General features: G+C 41.0%; 1 protein-coding gene across 1 annotated transcript in view; it reads right to left on the reverse strand.

The window, feature by feature from the left end:
• The window catches only part of LOC132870705 (collagen alpha-3(IX) chain), a 100,426-nt gene that overhangs the window by 74,549 nt on the left and 5,932 nt on the right, over positions 1-19,945 (reverse strand). Inside the window, exons 3-6 of the mRNA XM_060904505.1 lie at positions 16,726-16,797; positions 14,181-14,310; positions 6,781-7,177; positions 2,837-2,917 (exon numbers count right to left, since the gene is read on the reverse strand). Coding sequence (XP_060760488.1) covers positions 2,837-2,917; positions 6,781-7,177; positions 14,181-14,310; positions 16,726-16,797 — 680 coding nt within the window. The remainder of the gene's footprint in view (positions 1-2,836; positions 2,918-6,780; positions 7,178-14,180; positions 14,311-16,725; positions 16,798-19,945) is intronic.

The raw sequence follows: 19,945 nt of genomic DNA on the forward strand, positions 1-19,945 counted from the left end.
CAAAATTGTCTGGGTGACCCCAAACTTTTGAACGGTAGTGTGTATGTGTATGTGTATATATATATATATATATATATATATATATATATATATATATAAAATGTTCGCTAAGTTAGACGGCTACATCACTGTAGTTAGCTTAGATGCCTGCCAGTATTTCTAGCAAGCATGCTAACATTACAAAAATGTATTGTGTCAAATTTAACAAATGTGTAATGTGTAGCTAGGTAACAATAGGTCAACTAACAGGAGCGAAGTTTGATAACTAGCCTTCTAACATTAGGAAATGTACAACCCCAATTCCAAAAAAGTCGGGACACTGTGTAAAATGTAAATAAAAACAGAATGTGTTAAATTGCAAATCATGGAAACCCTATATTTCACTGAAAATAGTACAAAGACAACATATCAAATGTTGAAACTGAGAAATGTTATTGTTTTTTGAAAAATATATGCTCATTTTGAATTTGATGCCAGCAACAGGTTTCAAAAAAGTTGGGACAGGGGCATGTTTACCACTGTGTTGCATCACCTCTACTTTTAACAACACTCTGTAAACGTTTGGGAACTGAGGAGACCAGTTGCTATACTTTTGAAAGAGAAATGTTGTCCCATTCTTGCCTGATATACAATTTCAGTTGCTCAACAGTTTGGGGTCTCCTTTGTTGTATTTTGCGCTTCATAATGCACCAAATGTTTTAAATGGGAGACAGGTATGAACTGTAGGCAGGCCAGTTTAACAACTGGACTCTTTTACTACAGATCCATACAGTTTTAATATGTGCAGAAAGCGGTTTGGCATTGTCTTGTTGAAAGAAGGAAGGCCTTCCCTGGAAAAGATTTTATCTGGATGGCAGCATATTGCTCTGAAACATGTATATATCATTCAGCATTAATGATGCCTTCCCAGATGTACAAGCTACCCATGTCATGTGCACTAATGCCCCCTCATACCATCATAGATGCTGGCTTTTGAACTGTGCACTGATAACAAGCCGGATGGTCCCTCTCCTCTTTAGACTGGAGGATGCTGTGTCCATGATTTCTAAAAAGAATTCCTACTTTTAATTCATCAGACCTCGGGACAATTTTCCGCTTCGTCTCAGTCCATTGTAAAAGAGCTCGGGCCCAGAGAAGATGGCGGTGTTTCTGGATATTGTTTATATCTGGTTTTAACTTGCATTTGTGGATACAGTAATGAAGTGTTTTCACAGACGATGGTTTTCTGAAGTGTTCCTGAGCCCATACAGTGATTTCCACTACAGACACGTGTCTGCTTTTAATGCAGTGTTGCCTGAGGGCTTGAAGATCACAGGCAGCCAATGTCAGTTTTCAGCCTTGTCTCTCGCATACAGAGATTTCTCCAGATTCTCTGAATCTTTTAATGATATTATGTACCATAGATGATGTGATCCACAAATTCTTTGCATTTTTACATTGAGGAATGTTATTCTTAAATTGTTGCACTGTTTGCCCATGCAGTCTTTCACAGAGTGGTGAACCCCTCCCCATCTTTACTTCTGAGAGACTCCGCCTCTCTGGGATGCTCTTTTTATACCCAATCATCTTACTGACCCAGTGACAATTAACCAAATGAGGTTTTTTTTTTTAGCATTACACAACTTTTTCAGTCTTTTGTTGCCCCGTCCCAACTTTTCTGAAATGTGTTGCTGACATCAAATTCAAAAAGAGCGTATATTTTTCAGAAAACAATAAAATTTCTCAGTTTCAACACTGATATATTGTCTATTTACTATTTTCAATGAAGTATAGGGTTTCCATGATTTGCAAATCTTCACATTCTGTTTTTATTTATGTTTTACACAGTGTCCCAACTTTTTTGGAATTGACGCTGTATTTTATTGTGTAATTTATACCTGTAGCCTTGTTTCCTACTAAGCTAGGTAGCTAAATTGTGTAACGTCTAGCTAGGTAATAATAAGTTAAATAATTTTGCTAGCTAGCGAGTTAATTTTTGACTAATTTATGCTAATATATTGAGATATTTATGAAAAGACATGAAAAGAAGGGGTTGTTGTGATGTCATATGAGTAAATTTAAAAACTGAAATTTACGCTCCGCCCATGTTGAGCCAGAAACACCTCAATTTAAGGTACAGGTAATTCATAATAATCCACATTTTACTGAGTTAAATCACATGGGATAGGTGGAGAAAAATAAAACAAATAGCGACAAAACAAAGCAAGTATAAAAACAATCACTCATTGATAGTTTAAGTCATTCTCATCAAGTGCTTTTCGAGGTCAAGAGATGCGTTGGCTTATAAATTAGCATGATTCTATCATGAAATTATAGTAACAGATCTTTAAATGTCATATGTGTTTAGCATCCTGATGATGGTTTATAATCTCATCTCATCTCATTATCTCTAGCCGCTTTATCCTTCTACAGGGTCGCAGGCAAGCTGGAGCCTATCCCAGCTGACTATGGGCGAAAGGCGGGGTACACCCTGGACAAGTCGCCAGGTCATCACAGGGCTGACACATAGACACAGACAACCATTCACACTCACATTCACACCTACGGTCAATTTAGAGTCACCAGTTAACCTAACCTGCATGTCTTTGGACTGTGGGGGAAACCGGAGCACCCGGAGGAAACCCACGCGGACACGGGGAGAACATGCAAACTCCACACAGAAAGGCCCTCGCCGGCCCCGGGGCTCGAACCCAGGACCTTCTTGCTGTGAGGCGACAGCGCTAACCACTACACCACCGTGCCGCCGGTTTATAATTTATCTCACAATTAGCTAGAAGACTGTCAGCTCACGACTGGTTACAGAAGTAGACAGAGAGATGGGCGATGTGGTGATTACCTCAGCTACAGGAAGTTCAGTGCAGCTCTCTCTCTGAGCTCTCTTTGGGTCACAGTGAATCAGCATCCACTGCACCTCAAACTAGGATGCGACAAAGAAACATGCATGCGGTATCACAGCATAGTCAAGGAGAAATGAAAACAATTAACACATTGAGCATAAATTTTAAACACACATGATTTTTTTGCACAAGCTTTTTCCTAATCGGGGCCAATAATAAAGATGAAAATTGTCATATTTTCAGTGACTCATTTGAATCTCTTGAGTTAAATGATTCACATCCACTAAATTATAATGATTCTCTGAAACAGAAGGTAGTAAATCTTCACCAAAATAACTCACTGACTCAAACATTGACTCACTGAACATGAGATGAACAAATTTCACTCAGGAACAAATGTGACCCCTCACCAAATCCAGGGACGCATGTCGGCCGAAACGAATCTGAGATAATCGCAAAAGAAACATTTTTTTCGAAATTTGTGATTTTTGTTTTTTTCCATCATGTGCAAGTTGAGATCTTGAAGAATGCAATCAGTATTTCAGATAATAGATTGTTTTGTTGGAAAAGTATACATTTTTTTGTTGCAAATTGTCTCGTTTTTGTCAGGACTGTAGCCTGCTGGGGGGTGTGGGTAAATTATCATATGGGCCATTCACATGATGATTTAAGTCATTTGTTTTTTTTTCCGCGAATCAGCTATATGATCCGAGCTGAGCGCATGGCTACTTAACCTGCATACAGGCGTGTGATTTCACTATGGAATGAGTTACTAAACAGAGCGCAGAGGAGCTGAAACACCGCGAAGCAAACAGACACTCGGTATTTACATCGGAGATAACCATTTCTAGCAAAAAAACCGCAACCTCGTTTTCCAGATTGAATGGAATACTTGAATGATCGGATGATACACGGACCGTTCTAGGATTACATTCCATCGGAGGCATTGGTGTGTGCAAGACGCCGTTTCTCTTTCTGATGGGGTGAGTTTATTAATCTAAGGCTGTGTGGTTATTTTTGCATGTAACGGAGAGTGTTGTGGTTTGGTTAAGCCTAGGTCACAACCGGACGTACGATTTTTTGGCTGTGTGATTTTTGGCGTTTCCCAAATCGCTGCGTTTTTTTTTTTTGTTCACGGAGAAAGACACGCGTTGGCCGTAAGTTTGTCTTGCAACCTGAAAAAAACGTAAGCACCCGTAGAGTTTCTTTGACATGACAAAGAACCTCTGCGGCTGGTCTGCGGCTCGAAAATCAGCACATCACACGCGCGCTCTCGTGCTTTTCACACGCGCGCTCTCGTGCGTTTCATGCGTGCTCTCCGTGTGTTTCTTGCATTTTTTGCATGTAGACCGGCTGTAGGAGCACGGTACGGCCGGTTGTAACCGAGGCTTTACATGAAACTAGCGTTGTGTTAGTTGTGTCATCATCGTGCTCTCTTTCTTTCTTACGGTGTGAGTAATTTTTCAACCACAAAACGTTAAAGTATACTTTAGGACTTATTTTTGTACTTCATAATTGTGTTGGGCATACTTTGCATGGAAGGAAAATTGACGTGGTGATCTTTGTTTACATGAAAGTAGCATCGTGCTAGCTCGTAGGGGGTAGGGCTTTCCTTAATGTCATGCAAATGAGCAGCATTATGTGCCCGCCCTACACCCAGAGTAGCTGAGATGGAAAACTTTGAGGGCGATTTTCTCCCTTTTCTGTTTTAAGAAGTATACACTTTCAAAAGGCCACACATTCTTCAAATATTGTCAGATCTCCACATGGAAGGCATCATTGGAAAGCTTAGAAACTGTACTTTCTGAATCTGTCAATAACTCAAAATGCCCCCGGGCAGACATGTGTCCCTGGATTCTGTGATCTGCCACAAATGATTCACTGATTTGGCTGAAACATTCATTTTCAGAATGAAAGAAAAGTGAATCTCAGTTTTGACCAAAACGATTCAGTGATATTCTGAATCAAACACTGGTTTGCTGAATGAGAAATGAACAAATCTTGGTCATGAACAAAATAATTCACTGAGTCAAACACTGAATTGTTCAATAAGAGAGGAGTGAGTTTTGGTTTTGACCACAATGATTCACTGATTCAAGCACTGATTTGTTAATTGAGAGAGGACTGAATCTCTATCATGACCAAAAGATTCAAAACGGCCCACACGCTGACATGATAAATGAGAGAGGAGCAAATGAAAAGGATTCAAAGACTCAAACACTGAATTTCTAAATGGTAGAGGATTGACTCTTGAAAATTAAAATGATTCACAGAGTCAAACCCTGATTTTACTGAATTAAAAATGAGTGAACCTCAGTCATGACCAAATGAATCATTGTCTCCAACACTGCCATTAGTGAATTAGAGAGGACTGAATCTTCTCATCTCATTATCTGTAGCCACTTTATCCTGTTCTACAGGGTCGCAGGCAAGCTGGAGCCTATCCCAGCTGACTACGGGCGAAAGGCGGGGTACACCCTGGACAAGTTGCCAGGTCATCACAGGGCTGACACATAGACAACCATTCACACTCACATTCACACCTACGGTCAATCTAGAGTCACCAGTTAACCTAACCTGCATGCCTTTGGACTGTGGGGGAAACCGGAGCACCCGGAGGAAAACCACGCGGACACGGGGAGAACATGCAAACTCCACACAGAAAGGCCTTCGCCGACCACGGGGCTCGAACCCGGACCTTCTTGCTGTGAGGCGACAGCACTAACCACTACACCACCGTGCTGCCCGGACTGAATCTTAGTCATGAAAAAGAATAATTGATTCCAACAATTAATTTGCTGAATTAGAGAGAATTGAATCTCAAACATGACCAAATTATTCTTTGTCTCCAACAAAGTTTTCACTGAATTAGCGAGAATTGAATCTCAGCCATGAAAAAAGAATAACTGATTCCAACAAAGATTCCACTGGATTAGAGAGGATTGAATTAAGTTAAAGTCAAAGTCAAAGTGAACTTTAATCTCAGTTATGACCAAATGATTTGCTGACTCCAACAATAATTTCTATGAATTAGGGAGGATTGATTCTCAGTCGTGAAAAAATAATCATTGAGTCCAACAATGATTTTGTTTAATTAGATAGGATTGAATCTGAGTCATGACCAAATGATTAACTGACTCCAACAATGTTGTTCAATCCTCTATGAATTAGAGGATTGAATTTTAGTCATGAAAAAGAATAATTGATTCCAACAGTGATTTTGATGAATTAGAGAGGACTGAATCTTAGTCATAACCAAATGCTTCAATGAATCCAACAATGACATCATTGGATTAGAAACGATTGATTCTTGGTCATGAAAAAAGAATCATTGCCTACAACAAAGATTTCACTGAATTAGAGAGGATTGAATCAAGTCAAAGTCAAAGTGAACTTCAATCTCAATCATGAGCAAATGATTCACTGACTCCAACAATGATTTGTATGTATTAGAAAGGATTGAATCTCAGTTATAATCAAATGATTCACTTACTCCAGTATTGACATCACCAAATTAGAGATGATTGAATCTTAGTAATGAAAAAGAATCACTGATTCTAACAATGATTTCACTGAATTAGAGAAGATTGAATCTCAGTTATGACCAAATGATTCACTGACTCCAACCCTGACATTACTGGATTAGAAAGGATTGAAGGTTAGTCATGAAAAAAAAAAGAATCAGTGACTCCAACAAAGATTTCACTGAATTAGAGAGGATTGAATCAAGTCAAACTCAAAGTGAACTTTAATCTCAGTCATGACTAAATGATTCATTGACTCCAACACTGATTTGCAGAATGAGAGAGAAGTGAATCTCCATCTATTGTTATTTATGAAAGTTCACCGAGCAATGCTAAAAATGCACTTGTAGCATTAAGCAATGATCTGATCAACAGTTTGGGGATTGTTTATATACGTCACCGATAATTAGCATTCTTACCACCACAGAACTGTTGGGATCAGCATCCAGTCTCCCGAAGAGCGTCTCTCCATCCGTGCTGACGTAGCCCTTCTCCTTAATGGGCCTCTGGTCGACAGGCTGGCAGTCCACATACAGCGTGACCATCTCGCTCTCCACACCGATCATCACTTTGTGCCACTTGGTGTTGAAGAGCACAGACAGACCCGGGAAGGTGACAGTCTGCAGGTCTCCATCCAAGGTGGTGAGGAAGAACTCGAGGGCCTGATGGTCCCCGTTCAGACGCATCCCCACCTGCTTCACACCATCCTCATCCACCACCTGCCACAAGTTCCACACTTTGTTCACTGTGTTCTTGATCATGCGGAACGTGGTCATGAATGAGTACTCTGCTGGGAAGCCTCTGGGGAACGTTGGCCTCGGGAGAACAAGAGCGGACACGTGTTAACCCTTTCAGAGTCACAGAACAGACCAGAACACCATTCATCCAGAAGAAGATACACTCTGAGTGGTGGGACTGGACCAGAACAACAACAAAAAAAAAATTATGGTGGATGAAAAGATCAGAATGATCAGTGAGTGGAAAAAGCTATTTTTTTCCTTTCATTTTCCCATTTTCCCTCAAGTTTACATAAAAGAGATGGTTTACGTTGATAAACTGGGACTCACTACACTCCCTTAAGGGTTCTTGAGCTGTCGCTCTGTTGGAACCCTTCAAGGATCAATGTAGAACACTACAGGAATGTGTTTTCTAATGAGAAAGGGGTCTGGAGAACACTTAAAGAACTTTTCCAGAACCCTTTTTTTTTCTGAAGTTGGATCAATACTTTTAAGAAGAAAACAGCACTAATGTGGAGTTTTTACCAAAATGCTTTCTGTAAGGAGATTTATGGAATTTACATTTATGGAAGGTAAAGCTGTGACGTTTGCGTCATCTTCAGGAGAGAGGGGTTTACACTTTGCAGTTTCTCAGAAGCTGTGAGGTTTTTGTCCGACTTGAACAGAGAAAGAAGAGGCTGATGAGGGAACGACTGTTAATCGTTGGTGAGTTGCTGTGACATAAGAAGAATTTAGGGTGTATTCAGACCAGGATAGTTCGATAGTTCACTTGCTTTGGTCCGAACCAAATGTTTTTTTTTTTATTTTTTCATTTTGGTGCGGTTCGCTTTCACACTGTACATTTTAGTAAGCGGACCAAAATCTGTCAACAAAGCCACGCGCCCTGAGGTCGTTCAGCTATTGGTCAGAGACGACACGCGCACAAAGCGTTAAGTTCAAAAGTAGTCATGGAGGCTTTCCGTGCTGTTATTCTTTTTAATGTCATCAAAGCTATATGTTTTTTTCCAGTTTTTACTGTTTTCACAATTGTGCGATTACTATGCTGTTGTACAAGTAATTTATCAACGACGACGACAAAGGGCAAGGCGGCTACGGAGGATAGCGCTGATGAGCGCACATCATGTTGTGACAGTTCTGGCTCTTCACGCAATAGATGAATTTCTTTTTTGTGTCGCTAGTACCGCCACTTTTTGAAAGAATGTCCCTGATTTTAATGTAGGTCTGACGGAGTTTCTTCACTTTTAGCCGACATTGTTCTGGGGAGCGCGTGAACCCCTTCTCCTTCATTTTCTCACTGAATACAGCAAACACGTCAGCATTTTTGTGTGTTCTCTCCAAAAGCTCAGATATGTGGACATCTGCCCATATATCCACAAGGGTGCGCGTTTCTTCCTCGGCCCACGTTTGCCCCCTACTCATTTTTTGTACTCTGTAGTCTAGCCTACCACTGGTCTGAATGACTGAACGACTGTTGTAAGGTTCCCTTGACAACCGAAACAGTGTTTGCACTTTGCGGTGGAGTGTCAAGACTCTGTTTCCCATAATGCTCGACAAACGACAGAAGCTCCCGAGGTACAAAAAAGCAAAACTGTCGGATTAGGTCCGGTCTGCTTTCACACCTCCAAAAGATCCGCACCAGGGTTCCTTTGGTCCGGACCGAGTCCGACCTTGCAGCTCGGTCCGCTTGTTTAGTCCGGACCAGAGTTCGGTGGTTTGTATTCAGACCAACCAAAAAGGTCCGGACCAAGGGAAATTTGGTTCGTTTGGTCGTTTGGTCCGGACCAAACAATGTAGGTGTGAATACGCCATAAAAGTTCCTGGATGTCCTGTTATAGGAAAATAATCAACATTGCGCCTGGTAATCAGCACCACTCCATCGTTGATTGTTTTCCTAAAACAGCATGGGATGGAGTATTTTATTGCTTCCAGATTTAATTGTGATGTGAACCTGAATCAATTATATACACTCACTGATCACTTTAATAAGAACTTGTTCTTGATTCTAAGATCCCTGTTCTTGGCTGCAGGAGTGGAACCCAATGTGTTCTTCTGCTGTTGCATGCTGAGATGCTTTTCTGCTCACCACGGTTGTAAAGAGTGATTATATGAGTTACTATATCCTTCCTGGCAAAAAAAAAGAAGCTTGAACCAACCTGTCCATTTTCCTCTGACCTCTCTTATCAACAAGGTGTGTGTTTTCACCCACAGAACCTTGATGTTTTTTTTGTTTTTCACACCATTCTGTGTAAACTCTACATTACATTAAATTACAAGCATTTAACAGATGCCCTTATCCAGAGTGATGTACAACATACCCAGAGCAGCCTGGGGAGCATTTAGGGGTTAGGTGCCTTGCTCAAGGGCACTTGAGCCATTCCTACTGGTCCAGTGAAATGAATTGGCAACCTTTTGGTCCCCAAGCTGCTTTTTTAGGCCATGGCATCCCCACAACTCTAGAGACTTGTGTGTGAGATCCCCAGGAGATCATCGGTTTCTGAAATACTCAAACCAGTCCATCTGGCTCAAACCAACACCCATGCCACAGTGAAAGTCACAGAGATCACAACACCTGCTAATTTCACCTCGGCTTTGAAGGTGATGGAGAAGAATGAGAAATGCTCTGGTCATGAGAAAGCACTGTTGTGTCCTGATTCCAGAGCCACTTGGTCAAATAGACCAATATGAGATAAATCGAAAGCAGCGGCAGTTTAATCTTCAAAGCCTCGTGGCCTGGGAGCAAATTCTCCACCATGATCATTTCAAAGGGTCTTTGACTCAATGGTTGTTATGAGTTCAAAGCCGGAAAAAATGCCTGATCCAGGGGCCGAATGTGCCAAGTCAGGAGAGGAACCGTGGCTGCCTCTGGGGTACGGGGTATTAACAGGATCAAGCTCTCTGCAGGGGGGTGTTTATGGAAGGAGCTGGAGTAGGAATTTTACCAGCTTGTAAATGATCAAGGTATGGCGATAAAACTGGAGTTTCCTGTTGGACAATAAAATAAACCAAGGCCACTTCTATCCACGTTAACTCTGTCCATCCTTTCATTCTCTTTAGTTCTCTACACTACTCTTCAAACTTGCTCTAAATAGCAACATTGCTGTTTCAACACATGCGACACTTGTGAGGACCGTCTCAAAAAAAAAAAAACTATTGAATTTTTTTTCTAGATTGAATCTTTGTTGCGCATTCAGAGTACGAGTCTCTGTGGATGAGCTGTTACCATAGAAACAAAGTGCATTCATAGAAAACGGTGATTTGTAGACCTGCTGTTGATTGGTCCACACCTTCTGACCGATCAGAATCCAGAATTCAACAGTACCTACAAGGTCTACAAGGCTAAGGTAATGTATTGTAATGTTGCTAACAAGGGATTGAACCCTGTAGCTACCAGTTCAGCATCATGCAGTCAAACTGATGGATTAGACCTGGTCTCCTGTAATAATGTCACCTCGGGGTACTGAGGTGTGTGCTGAGTGTTTTTTGGTGGTTTACTCTGTAATCATCAGCAGATGTGCAAATGCTGAGAGTTTTTGTGTGTTTGGGCTCAACAGCTGTGCAGATGTGCACTTTTCTGTGTTTTTGGCCAGTCTTAGAGCTTCCCTTAGCTCTTTTTCATGACAAATGGTTTGGGACATGTTTTAGTTATCATTATTATTACTATTATTTTTGTTGTCACTGAGTAGCTGTGTGAGGAGCAGGAAAATCTGTGTGTAACCTATAATAATGTAACACCTGTAGTGAACACTGGCCAAGCATTTTTATATATGTGTGTGTGCATGTGTGTGTGACTACAAATATATTAGTTGGTCTGAACAGATACAAACACAAATAGGAGTCTAGAGGTGTGCATCAGGACTGGGATCCAAATTTTACTTTTTGCATGGGGGTAAATTCATGAGGAGAGTACAACCTGATTAGCCGGTGAATGCCTTTTGTTTCACCACATTGTTTTGAGATAACCATAGCCATAATCTTGACCCGAATCCCAACCCTAAACTTCTTGCCTTATCTTATCAATACAGTGAAACATTAAGGCATTCAGCAACCAATCAGGTAGCACTTTCATCATGAATATTCATAAGTTGTCTCCAGCCAAACTAAAAATAGGAAATTTGCAGCAGGCTGCAATGAAATGGTTGCACAAGCCGGTGGGTTTTACAGATAGTGCCATTGCATTACACCTCATGTGTGTATACACTCACTGGTCCCTTTATTTATTAGGAACACCTGAACAATTACCCAATCAGCCAATTATGTCGCAGAGAGGTACACTGTACAAGTGTACAGTGTACAAATGTTCCTAATAAAGTGGCCAGTGAGTGTGTATTCATTAGTCGTGGATTATTCCACTACTAATTCTGTTATTCCACAAAATCGAGTCGTACATGAGCGGATAGCCAACGAGGCACATAGCACCAAGTTGCCTATAATCCATGTACGAAGAGACTGAGTGGAATAACTGTTTTATTCTATCCACATTCACTGGATTTTGAGAAACAGAGCATTTTTATTTTTATTTTTTGCAAATCCAATGAGTAAAAACCTTATACAAAAAGTCAGATAAAATCATTTCCACTTAGAACGTAAACAAACCAGTGAAACGACAGGAGCAACTTGTGAAAAATGCAAAAATAATTCTTGAATAATAAAAACGATACGTTCTTACAATCAAGTACTTTTATTCCATATTTTGTCGCTTGTTTGTATTTTTTGGGGTTTTGTTTTCGAGTAGAGTTTTTATTTCATCCTCAGTTGGTTCAGCAACATGCTCTGCCATTTTGTTTTTCTCTACTCATGGTACATGAGCTAATATCCTAGTAGTAGAGTAGCCGATCAGAGCGCGCATTTGCTCATATCCAGTGAATATGCAGTTGTGGTCAGAGGTTTAAGCCAGTATCTCACTGAGCTGCGACAGCCTGCGACTAGTTGGAGACACAACAATTGTGCAAATTAGCGACAATTTTCACTTGGAATTACACTGAATTGATATTCGCATATTTTATCACAATTGTTGTGTCTCCAACTAGTCACAGGCTGTCGCAGCCCAGTGAAATACTGGCTGAACTCGCACTTCCTGTCTCACGGAAACTGACTTGAGAAGGGTTCGTGACGGCTTTACAACACCAGTGACGCATTTGCGGCTATTTTGAGAGAAATTTTGTTGTACAAATTTTTTGAACATGCTCAAAATTTCATCGATGAAGGAGCGACACTTTGCGACTCATGTGAGGAAATTGAGAAGCCCCTCGAATGTTTCAAGACACTTTTGAAACTCTCTCGCAAATGACGTTCGCAGTTTGTCGCAAGCTGTTGCAGCCCAGTGAGATACTGGCTTTACATGCAGTGACATGAATGTCATCTTGGATATGAATGTCATGGCAATATTTGGGCTTTCAGTCATTTCTTTGAACTGCTGTTTTTCTGTGGCAGAATGATTGTACAGCATACAGCTTTAATTAAAAAAAAAAAACTAGAATTTGGTGCACAAGTTTTAATTTTCTTTGGGTTTTCTGAAATCAACACAGGGTCAAAATTATACATACAGGGTCAAAAATTTACAAATTCTCGCTTAGATAATTAATTCAGAGGTGCTGAAACTTCCAAAATGTCTCTTATTTTGCCAAGGCCGAGGTCTCTTAACTTCCTGTTCGGGATCTTGATTGACTACAGCTGGTAGCTTCTCTGTGCCTTCATAAAAAGGGTTTGTTTACAGCACTCATTGGATTGACCAAGACAACAATACAATGGGAAACTCCAAGGAGCTCAGTGCAGATCTGAGAAAGAGGATTGCAGATGTACACAACTCCGGAATGCCTCTTGGAGCCATTTCTAAACAACTGCAAATTCCAACATCAGTTCAAACAATTGTATGTAAGTTACTGTGAGGTGTAGTCACTTTGCCAAGCCACTTTGCTTCAAGAAAACCCAAACTGTCACCCTCAGCTGAAAGAAAATTGGTTTGGATGGTCAGGAACAACCTGGGAACCATCATAGCACAGCGCTGCCATGAACTGGAAGCTGATGGATCACTGTCTACAGTTCAGATCACCATGGACTAAGAGGCTGCTATCCAAGAAATAACCCCCTGCTCTAAAATTAACACCTTCAAGCTTAACTAAAGTTTGAAGCTGACCACATGGACAAAGAAAAAGCCTTCTGGAGGAAAGCTGTATAGTCAGATGGGACAAAGATTGAGTTGTTTGGCCACAATGACCACCATGTACAGAGGGACACTGTACCAGCTGGTGGTGGTGGTGGTAGGATCATCATGCTCTGGGGCTGTTTTGCTGCCAGTGGAACTGGTTCATTGCACAAAGTGGATGAAATAATGAAGAAGGAGGTCTACCTCAGAATTCTTCACCATAAATCACCAGAAACTTGAACATGACTTGGGACTTGGGAGTCACAACAGACAATGAACCCAAACACGCATCAGAGCTGGTTGTGGAGGATAAAGCAGGCTCACATTAAGCTTAAAACAAGTCCGGACTTCAATCCTATTGAAAATATATGGACTGTGGTTATAAGTCGAGTCCATGCCAAGAAAAAAATATAATAATAATTGAATTCTACCATGAAGAGTTGTGAAATATCCAGCCAGAATTCTGCCAGAAGCTTGTTCATGGTAAACAAAAGTGTTTGGTCAAGGTGAATCTTGCAAAGAGACATTTTACCCAAATATTAGGTGTGCTGTATGTATAATTTTGACCCTGTATGTGTAATTTTGACCCTGTGTTGATTTCAGAAAACCCAAAGAAAATGAAAACTTGTGCACCAAATTCTAGTCTTTTTTTTATTAAAGCTGCATGCTGTACAGTCATTCTGCCACAGAAAAAGAATAGTTCAAAGAAATTACTGAAAGCCCAAATATTGCCATGACATTCATATCCAAGATGACATTCATGTCACTGTATGTAAACTTCTGACCACAACTCTGTGTGTGTGTGTGTGTGTGTGTGTGTGTGTGTGTGTGTGTGTGTGTGTAATTACACTGATTGGAATGCCTTAAAATACCATAAACACCACTTCAGTAGTAGTAGTAGTCGTGTGTGTGTGTGTGTGTGTGTGTGTGTGTGTGTTACCTGGTGGGGATCTGAAAGTTGGCCTCGCGGTCAAGTCTGTACGCCAACTGAGTGGATGTGGAGCCCATCACCTTCCTGACACCCTTCAACTGAGTCACATCCGACTGTAACTGTGTGATCAGGTCGAAACCTAACACACACACACACACACACACACACACACACACACACTTGTCTTACTATCCTTGTGAAGAACTTCCACTGACCCTAAACTTAACCTTCAGGCTCTATTAGTTTGTAAAATGTCCCCAAACAGTCAGATATTCCTATCTTTGTGGGGACACTGAGTCTCCACCAATATACCCCCCCCCCCCCCCCCCCCACACACACACACACTTACTGTTGCAGATTTACATTTTACATTAATGCATTTAGCAAATGCTCTTATCCAGAGCAATGTACAACATACCCAGAGCAGCAGTTGGGGGTTAGGTGCCTTGCTCAAGGGTACTTCAGCCATTCCTCCTGGTCCAGGGAATCAAACCGATAACCTTTTGGCTCGAAAGCTGTTTCTCTTACCATTATGGCTTCTATTGGGGAATGCAATTTTATATTTACACTGAGCAAGTGTTGTAATACTTGATCAGTTTTGGTCCTGAGACCACTTTTTGAAGGTCTCGGTCTCGTCTTAGAATTGATGACATTCATGCTATTTAAAAATCAATCTGCACTATTTTTAGTCCATGTAGATTTGCACAGTTTTGTTCTTCATGTGGTTATCATTAGCAAATGCTAAAATGCTAGCTGTAGGGAATTTCAGCATTAATGAGTCATGTATTAATCTGAACATGTGTTTGTGCTAAAACCAGGCCCTTAAATTCCGCTTACACACTTTCCAGCATATACCGTACATGTGAGAGTGATTAGCGATTTTAGCTGCTGCGCAGATTTGCTAAAACCAACAGAGTGCATCCAATTAAGATCGTGCTGAGTCTGAAGTGTTCATGCTGCTGATGGTGGAACCTTTTATTTGGCTCATTGGAGATCTGAGGAGCTTTTTGGAATGACATCTCACCAAGTTCTCCATCTTTAATGAATAAAACGTTCAGCGCTGGAGGGTCTGTGCAGGGAAGCAGTGAACAGATCGAAATATTTAGATTGTATAAAGCTACTTCACACTCTGAGCCTTCATACTCAGAGCCGAGGTTTTTGATATGTTACTGTGAGAACATGGTGTGAAGAAAGAACTCGAAAATTAATTTCAGATTTCACTTCTCTGGTAAACAGGAGGGTGAAAGTTACAAAAAAGGAGGAAATGTCTAAAAATAGAAGTGTACAATATTCAGAAGATGTAGAAGAAGATGGAAAAATGGATGAGAACATGCAGATGAGCAAGACCTCGAAAAAGCTGAAGTTAGGTGAAGAGATCCAGAAGGTTTAGAAAAATAAGTCTGAAGATACAGGAAGTTCAATCATAGTGAGAAGATCCATAATGAACAGATTCAGAAGATGGCTGCAGAAGGATCAAAAGAACACAGTAGGTGGAGAACTTCAAAGATAAAGAGATATATGAGAAGAGGGGGTTAAAGGAGAGTAAGCAGATTGAGAATCAGACAAGAATGAGAAGATTCACAAGTCATCTGTGAAGGTTGAGAAGATCCAGAAGAAGAATGTGCTCAATGCTGAAGGAGTAGATCCAGAAGCAATTGAAGCAGAGTGAAAAAACCCAGAATGAAAATATGAGGTTGAAGAAGAATAATGGATTGAGATGTGAAAATATAAGGAGTTGGGGAAGGGTGAGGAACTCCAGAAGGTGTTAAAGAATATAATAAACATACAGAGGGGTTGGGATAATACTGAAGAGGTCTTTAGGTAAAAAGATCTGAATAGTATTGAAAACAGGAAAAAGATCCAGACACGAGTTGATGAAGGATGATACACAATAAGGCCCAAAGTATGTGCACCCCTGACTATCACAACCATATGTGGTTCTTCTCCAAACTGTTGCCACAAACTTGGAAGCACCCAACTGTACAGAGCATCTCTGTATACTGTAGCTTTACAGGTCCAAACCTGTTCCAGCATGATGATACCCCTGTGTACAAAGCACAGAGCTCCATGAAGACATGGTGTGTGAAGTTTGCAGTGGAAGAACCTGAGTGTCCTGCACAGATCCCTGACTCAACTCAATCCCACTGAACACCTTTGGGATGAACTGGAACTGGAACCTCCTCAACATCAACATTAGTGTCTGATCTCATTAATGCTCTTGTAGCTGAAATGATTGAACACAAATCCAACAGCCACGCCCGAAAATCTTGTGCAAAGCCTTCCCAGAAGGGCATAAGAGCAAAGAATAATAAATCTGGAATGGGATGTTCAACAAGGACATATGGTGAGGGGTGCACATACTTTTGACCATACAGTTTCAAATTTAAAAGTAAGATAGGATTGGAGATGATTTGAAAAGATCCAGAAGAAAGTTGAAAAGACGTTGAATCAGGAATTGAGAAATGATCTTAAGATGTTTGAGAAGATCAAGAAGCAAAATGGGGTTTGCTAAAAGAACAAAGGTTATTTGAAGAAACTCCATGCTGGATTTTACCTGGAAGGTCATCTTGTCCATTCCTCAGTGGTGGGCACACGGTGTCACCATCAAGTCTGTTTAAATCCAGCTCTGGAAAAGAGAAACAAACAATTATAAAAGCTGTGTTCTCTGATCTTGTCACGTTGTCCATATCTCTGTATATAAACCAATTTCCGTGTGTTTATACTGAGCTGTTATCGTTGTTTTCCACATCATTTGTTGTACAAGTCCCTGTGAATGAGCTGTTACTATAGAAACAGTAACATATTTGAACAAGTGCTTTAATATAGACCTATAAATAATAATATAAAGCTGCACTACAGTCAGGACTGCTGTGTTTGGATATTACTCAACACCGGATGCTATTCTTAGCATCTTGCTGTTAATCTTAGCTCTACAGGCCTGCATCATACAAATCTTGTGCACTCATTAACATGTTAGACTGATATTTGTTTTTTGTAACACCATTTTTTTTACAGGACAGGGTGGTTAGCCCTGTGCCCAGCCCCCTAACCCGGAGGACCAGTGAATCATGCTTCATCTGGCCTCTACCCATTGACTTGTCTGGCTTGGGTGACCCTTCCAGGAGATTAAACTACAGCCAGCATAGCCCTAGGCGTCATAGAGGCATGTAAACTCTCCAACCATGACAAGTTGGTGATCTGCTGGAGAGACTGATATTTGGTGTATTTTATTTAATCTCAGAGCTTGACGGACAACATAAAGCTCTTCTATCAATCAGTGTAGAAACATGTCTATCAATCAAACTGTGACTATTCTGCTTCTTCTTCTTCTTCTTCTGCAAGACATCAGAGATTTCACAACTATAACACAGATGTAACACAGTAGCCATACTGCTGTGAGTTTGTGGCGTCTGTGCCTCTGAAATCACACAAGAATTCCAACCAGGTTGTCTGCGGCGCGACCACCCACTTTCCTCAAAACACTTTCAGGAAGAAAATGGTTGAAATTATGCAACCAGACAGACTTTGTGTGGTTTGTGGCTTCTGGATAAACATCAGTAAATGTGATGACATTTACAGAGCGGCTTTGATGACAGAAAAGAAATGACCAATCAATGAACCATTCTCTTCAAGTGTTAAAAAAAAACAATCTTTTGACTATCTCTGCTAAAAAAAAATGCAACAGAAACAATTTAATATTCATGGTGGTTCCTAATACCACACTCTGGCCAAGTGGTTAGCATGTTCACCTCTCGATCGGGAGATCACGAGTAGTACTCAAAGTCGGGTCGTACCAAGGACCATCATAAAAATGGTACCTACTACCATCTGGCAAGGCACGCTGCAATATAGATGTGAGTGGGGAGTCAAACTCTCATGGTTACCAGTGGACTCGCCCCCCACTGTAACCCTAGCTGTATAGGCGAGAGGCTGAGAGCTCTAGAAGCAGAGATCAGTGCCACCCAATGCACCTTAAGGGCCTGGTTAGTACTGGGACGGGAGACTGTCTGGGAAGATCAGGTCCTGGCATGGGAAGGACTTTGACTTTTTGAGTGGTTCCTAATGGGTGTTAATGTGTTTCTGGTGGTCTGTAAAGGAAAGCATTGCTCCTGTTCCTGATGATTCCTGAAGAATGATGTCAGGTTATTCTAATGGAAATCATTCACCCATGGAAGAGACAGTATTTAATTGTAACCTGGAAAATGCTTCATGAAAACCTTCACAAATCTGGAAACCATTAAGACAATTAGAACACAAAAACCACAAAGCATCCAGAAACTGTCAAAAGACATAAAGTTACAGCTTTACAAAGCGGTGACACTGGAAACTCCTTCCATAAAAGTAAAGTAAATGTCTATGTTTATTATTAGTCTTAAAGGTGCAGACTGCTAAGTCATCTGAAATTTTATAATTTTTTATTGTGAATGACATTTCCCTGTGTCTCACAAGAGTAATATCATGCAGACAAGATGTGATCATCTCATCTCATCTCATTATCTCTAGCCGCTTTATCCTGTTCTACAGGGTCGCAGGCAAGCTGGAGCCTATCCCAGCTGACTACGGGCGAAAGGCGGGGTACACCCTGGACAAGTCGCCAGGTCATCACAGGGCTGACACATAGACACAGACAACCATTCACACTCACATTCACACCTACGGTCAATTTAGAGTCACCAGTTAACCTAACCTGCATGTCTTTGGACTGTGGGGGAAACAGAGCACCCGGAGGAAACCCACACGGACACGGGGAGAACATGCAAACTCCACACAGAAAGGCCCTCGCCGGCCCCGGGGCTCGACCCCAGGACCTTCTTGCTGTGAGGCGACAGCGCTAACCACTACACCACTGTGCCGCCCAAGATGTGATCATTAAAATAAAATAAAAATAAAAAATGAAAAGCTGAGGGGTGCTTTTCTCTGTTTTGGGACTGTTTTACTGATTTTTGAGGTAAACAGTATGGCCATACAAAAACAGGAAACAGCCGAACAGGAAGGATGAGCTTTAACTAATTAGCATAACTATGGAACTGCGTCACACCAAGATGGCGACTCGCAGAAAATATCGTGACTCTGCATCGACCTCGGAAAGTTTTGAGTCACAGGGATGTCATTTGTGGTCGACATTCGCGAATAGACCCGTGAAACAAAAGACAAATAGTTTCTCTGTTCCTGTTTTTGTGTTCTTGTTTCTTTCTCTGTAAGATCAAAATATTCGGTGTAGAACTCCATACTCACTACTGTGGAGTCGAGCTCATAAATTCTAAGGCTACGATAGCTAAGCACTAGCTAGAATGATTTAGTTATCTGTCCAGAAAAATGACACGTCATCGAACCTTGCTCTATCTTGCAGTTGCACTCACTAGGCAGGTTTTCCTTTTCTTTTCCACTGGTGGGAGAGCCGAGTCCGCCATGTTCACCCACACCGACTTGTTATGGTTAAAAGTTGGTCAAACACACCCCATGGTGGTCACGTGATATTGTTGTTCAGTTGCTTTGGCAATCTCCGGAATCGTAAAATGGGAGACGTTTTTTGTTTTATCTTGGCAAGACGACCCTATATCTGACAAGGTTAGATCACCAGACCAGACGTTAGATTCTAATGAACTTGTCTGACTGTTTTTGTCTGACTTTTACTAACTTAGACTTAGAATATTATTAGAAGAACATTATCATCAGAGGGTCTACCATTGGCAATTTATAATAGTCATTATTGACATTAACATTGACTTTAGGCATATTAAAGTTTGGTCTGTAGTCACTGGATTTATCTAGAG

Source organism: Neoarius graeffei, chromosome 2, assembly GCF_027579695.1.
Source record: "Neoarius graeffei isolate fNeoGra1 chromosome 2, fNeoGra1.pri, whole genome shotgun sequence".
Classification (NCBI taxonomy): Eukaryota; Metazoa; Chordata; class Actinopteri; order Siluriformes; family Ariidae; genus Neoarius; species Neoarius graeffei.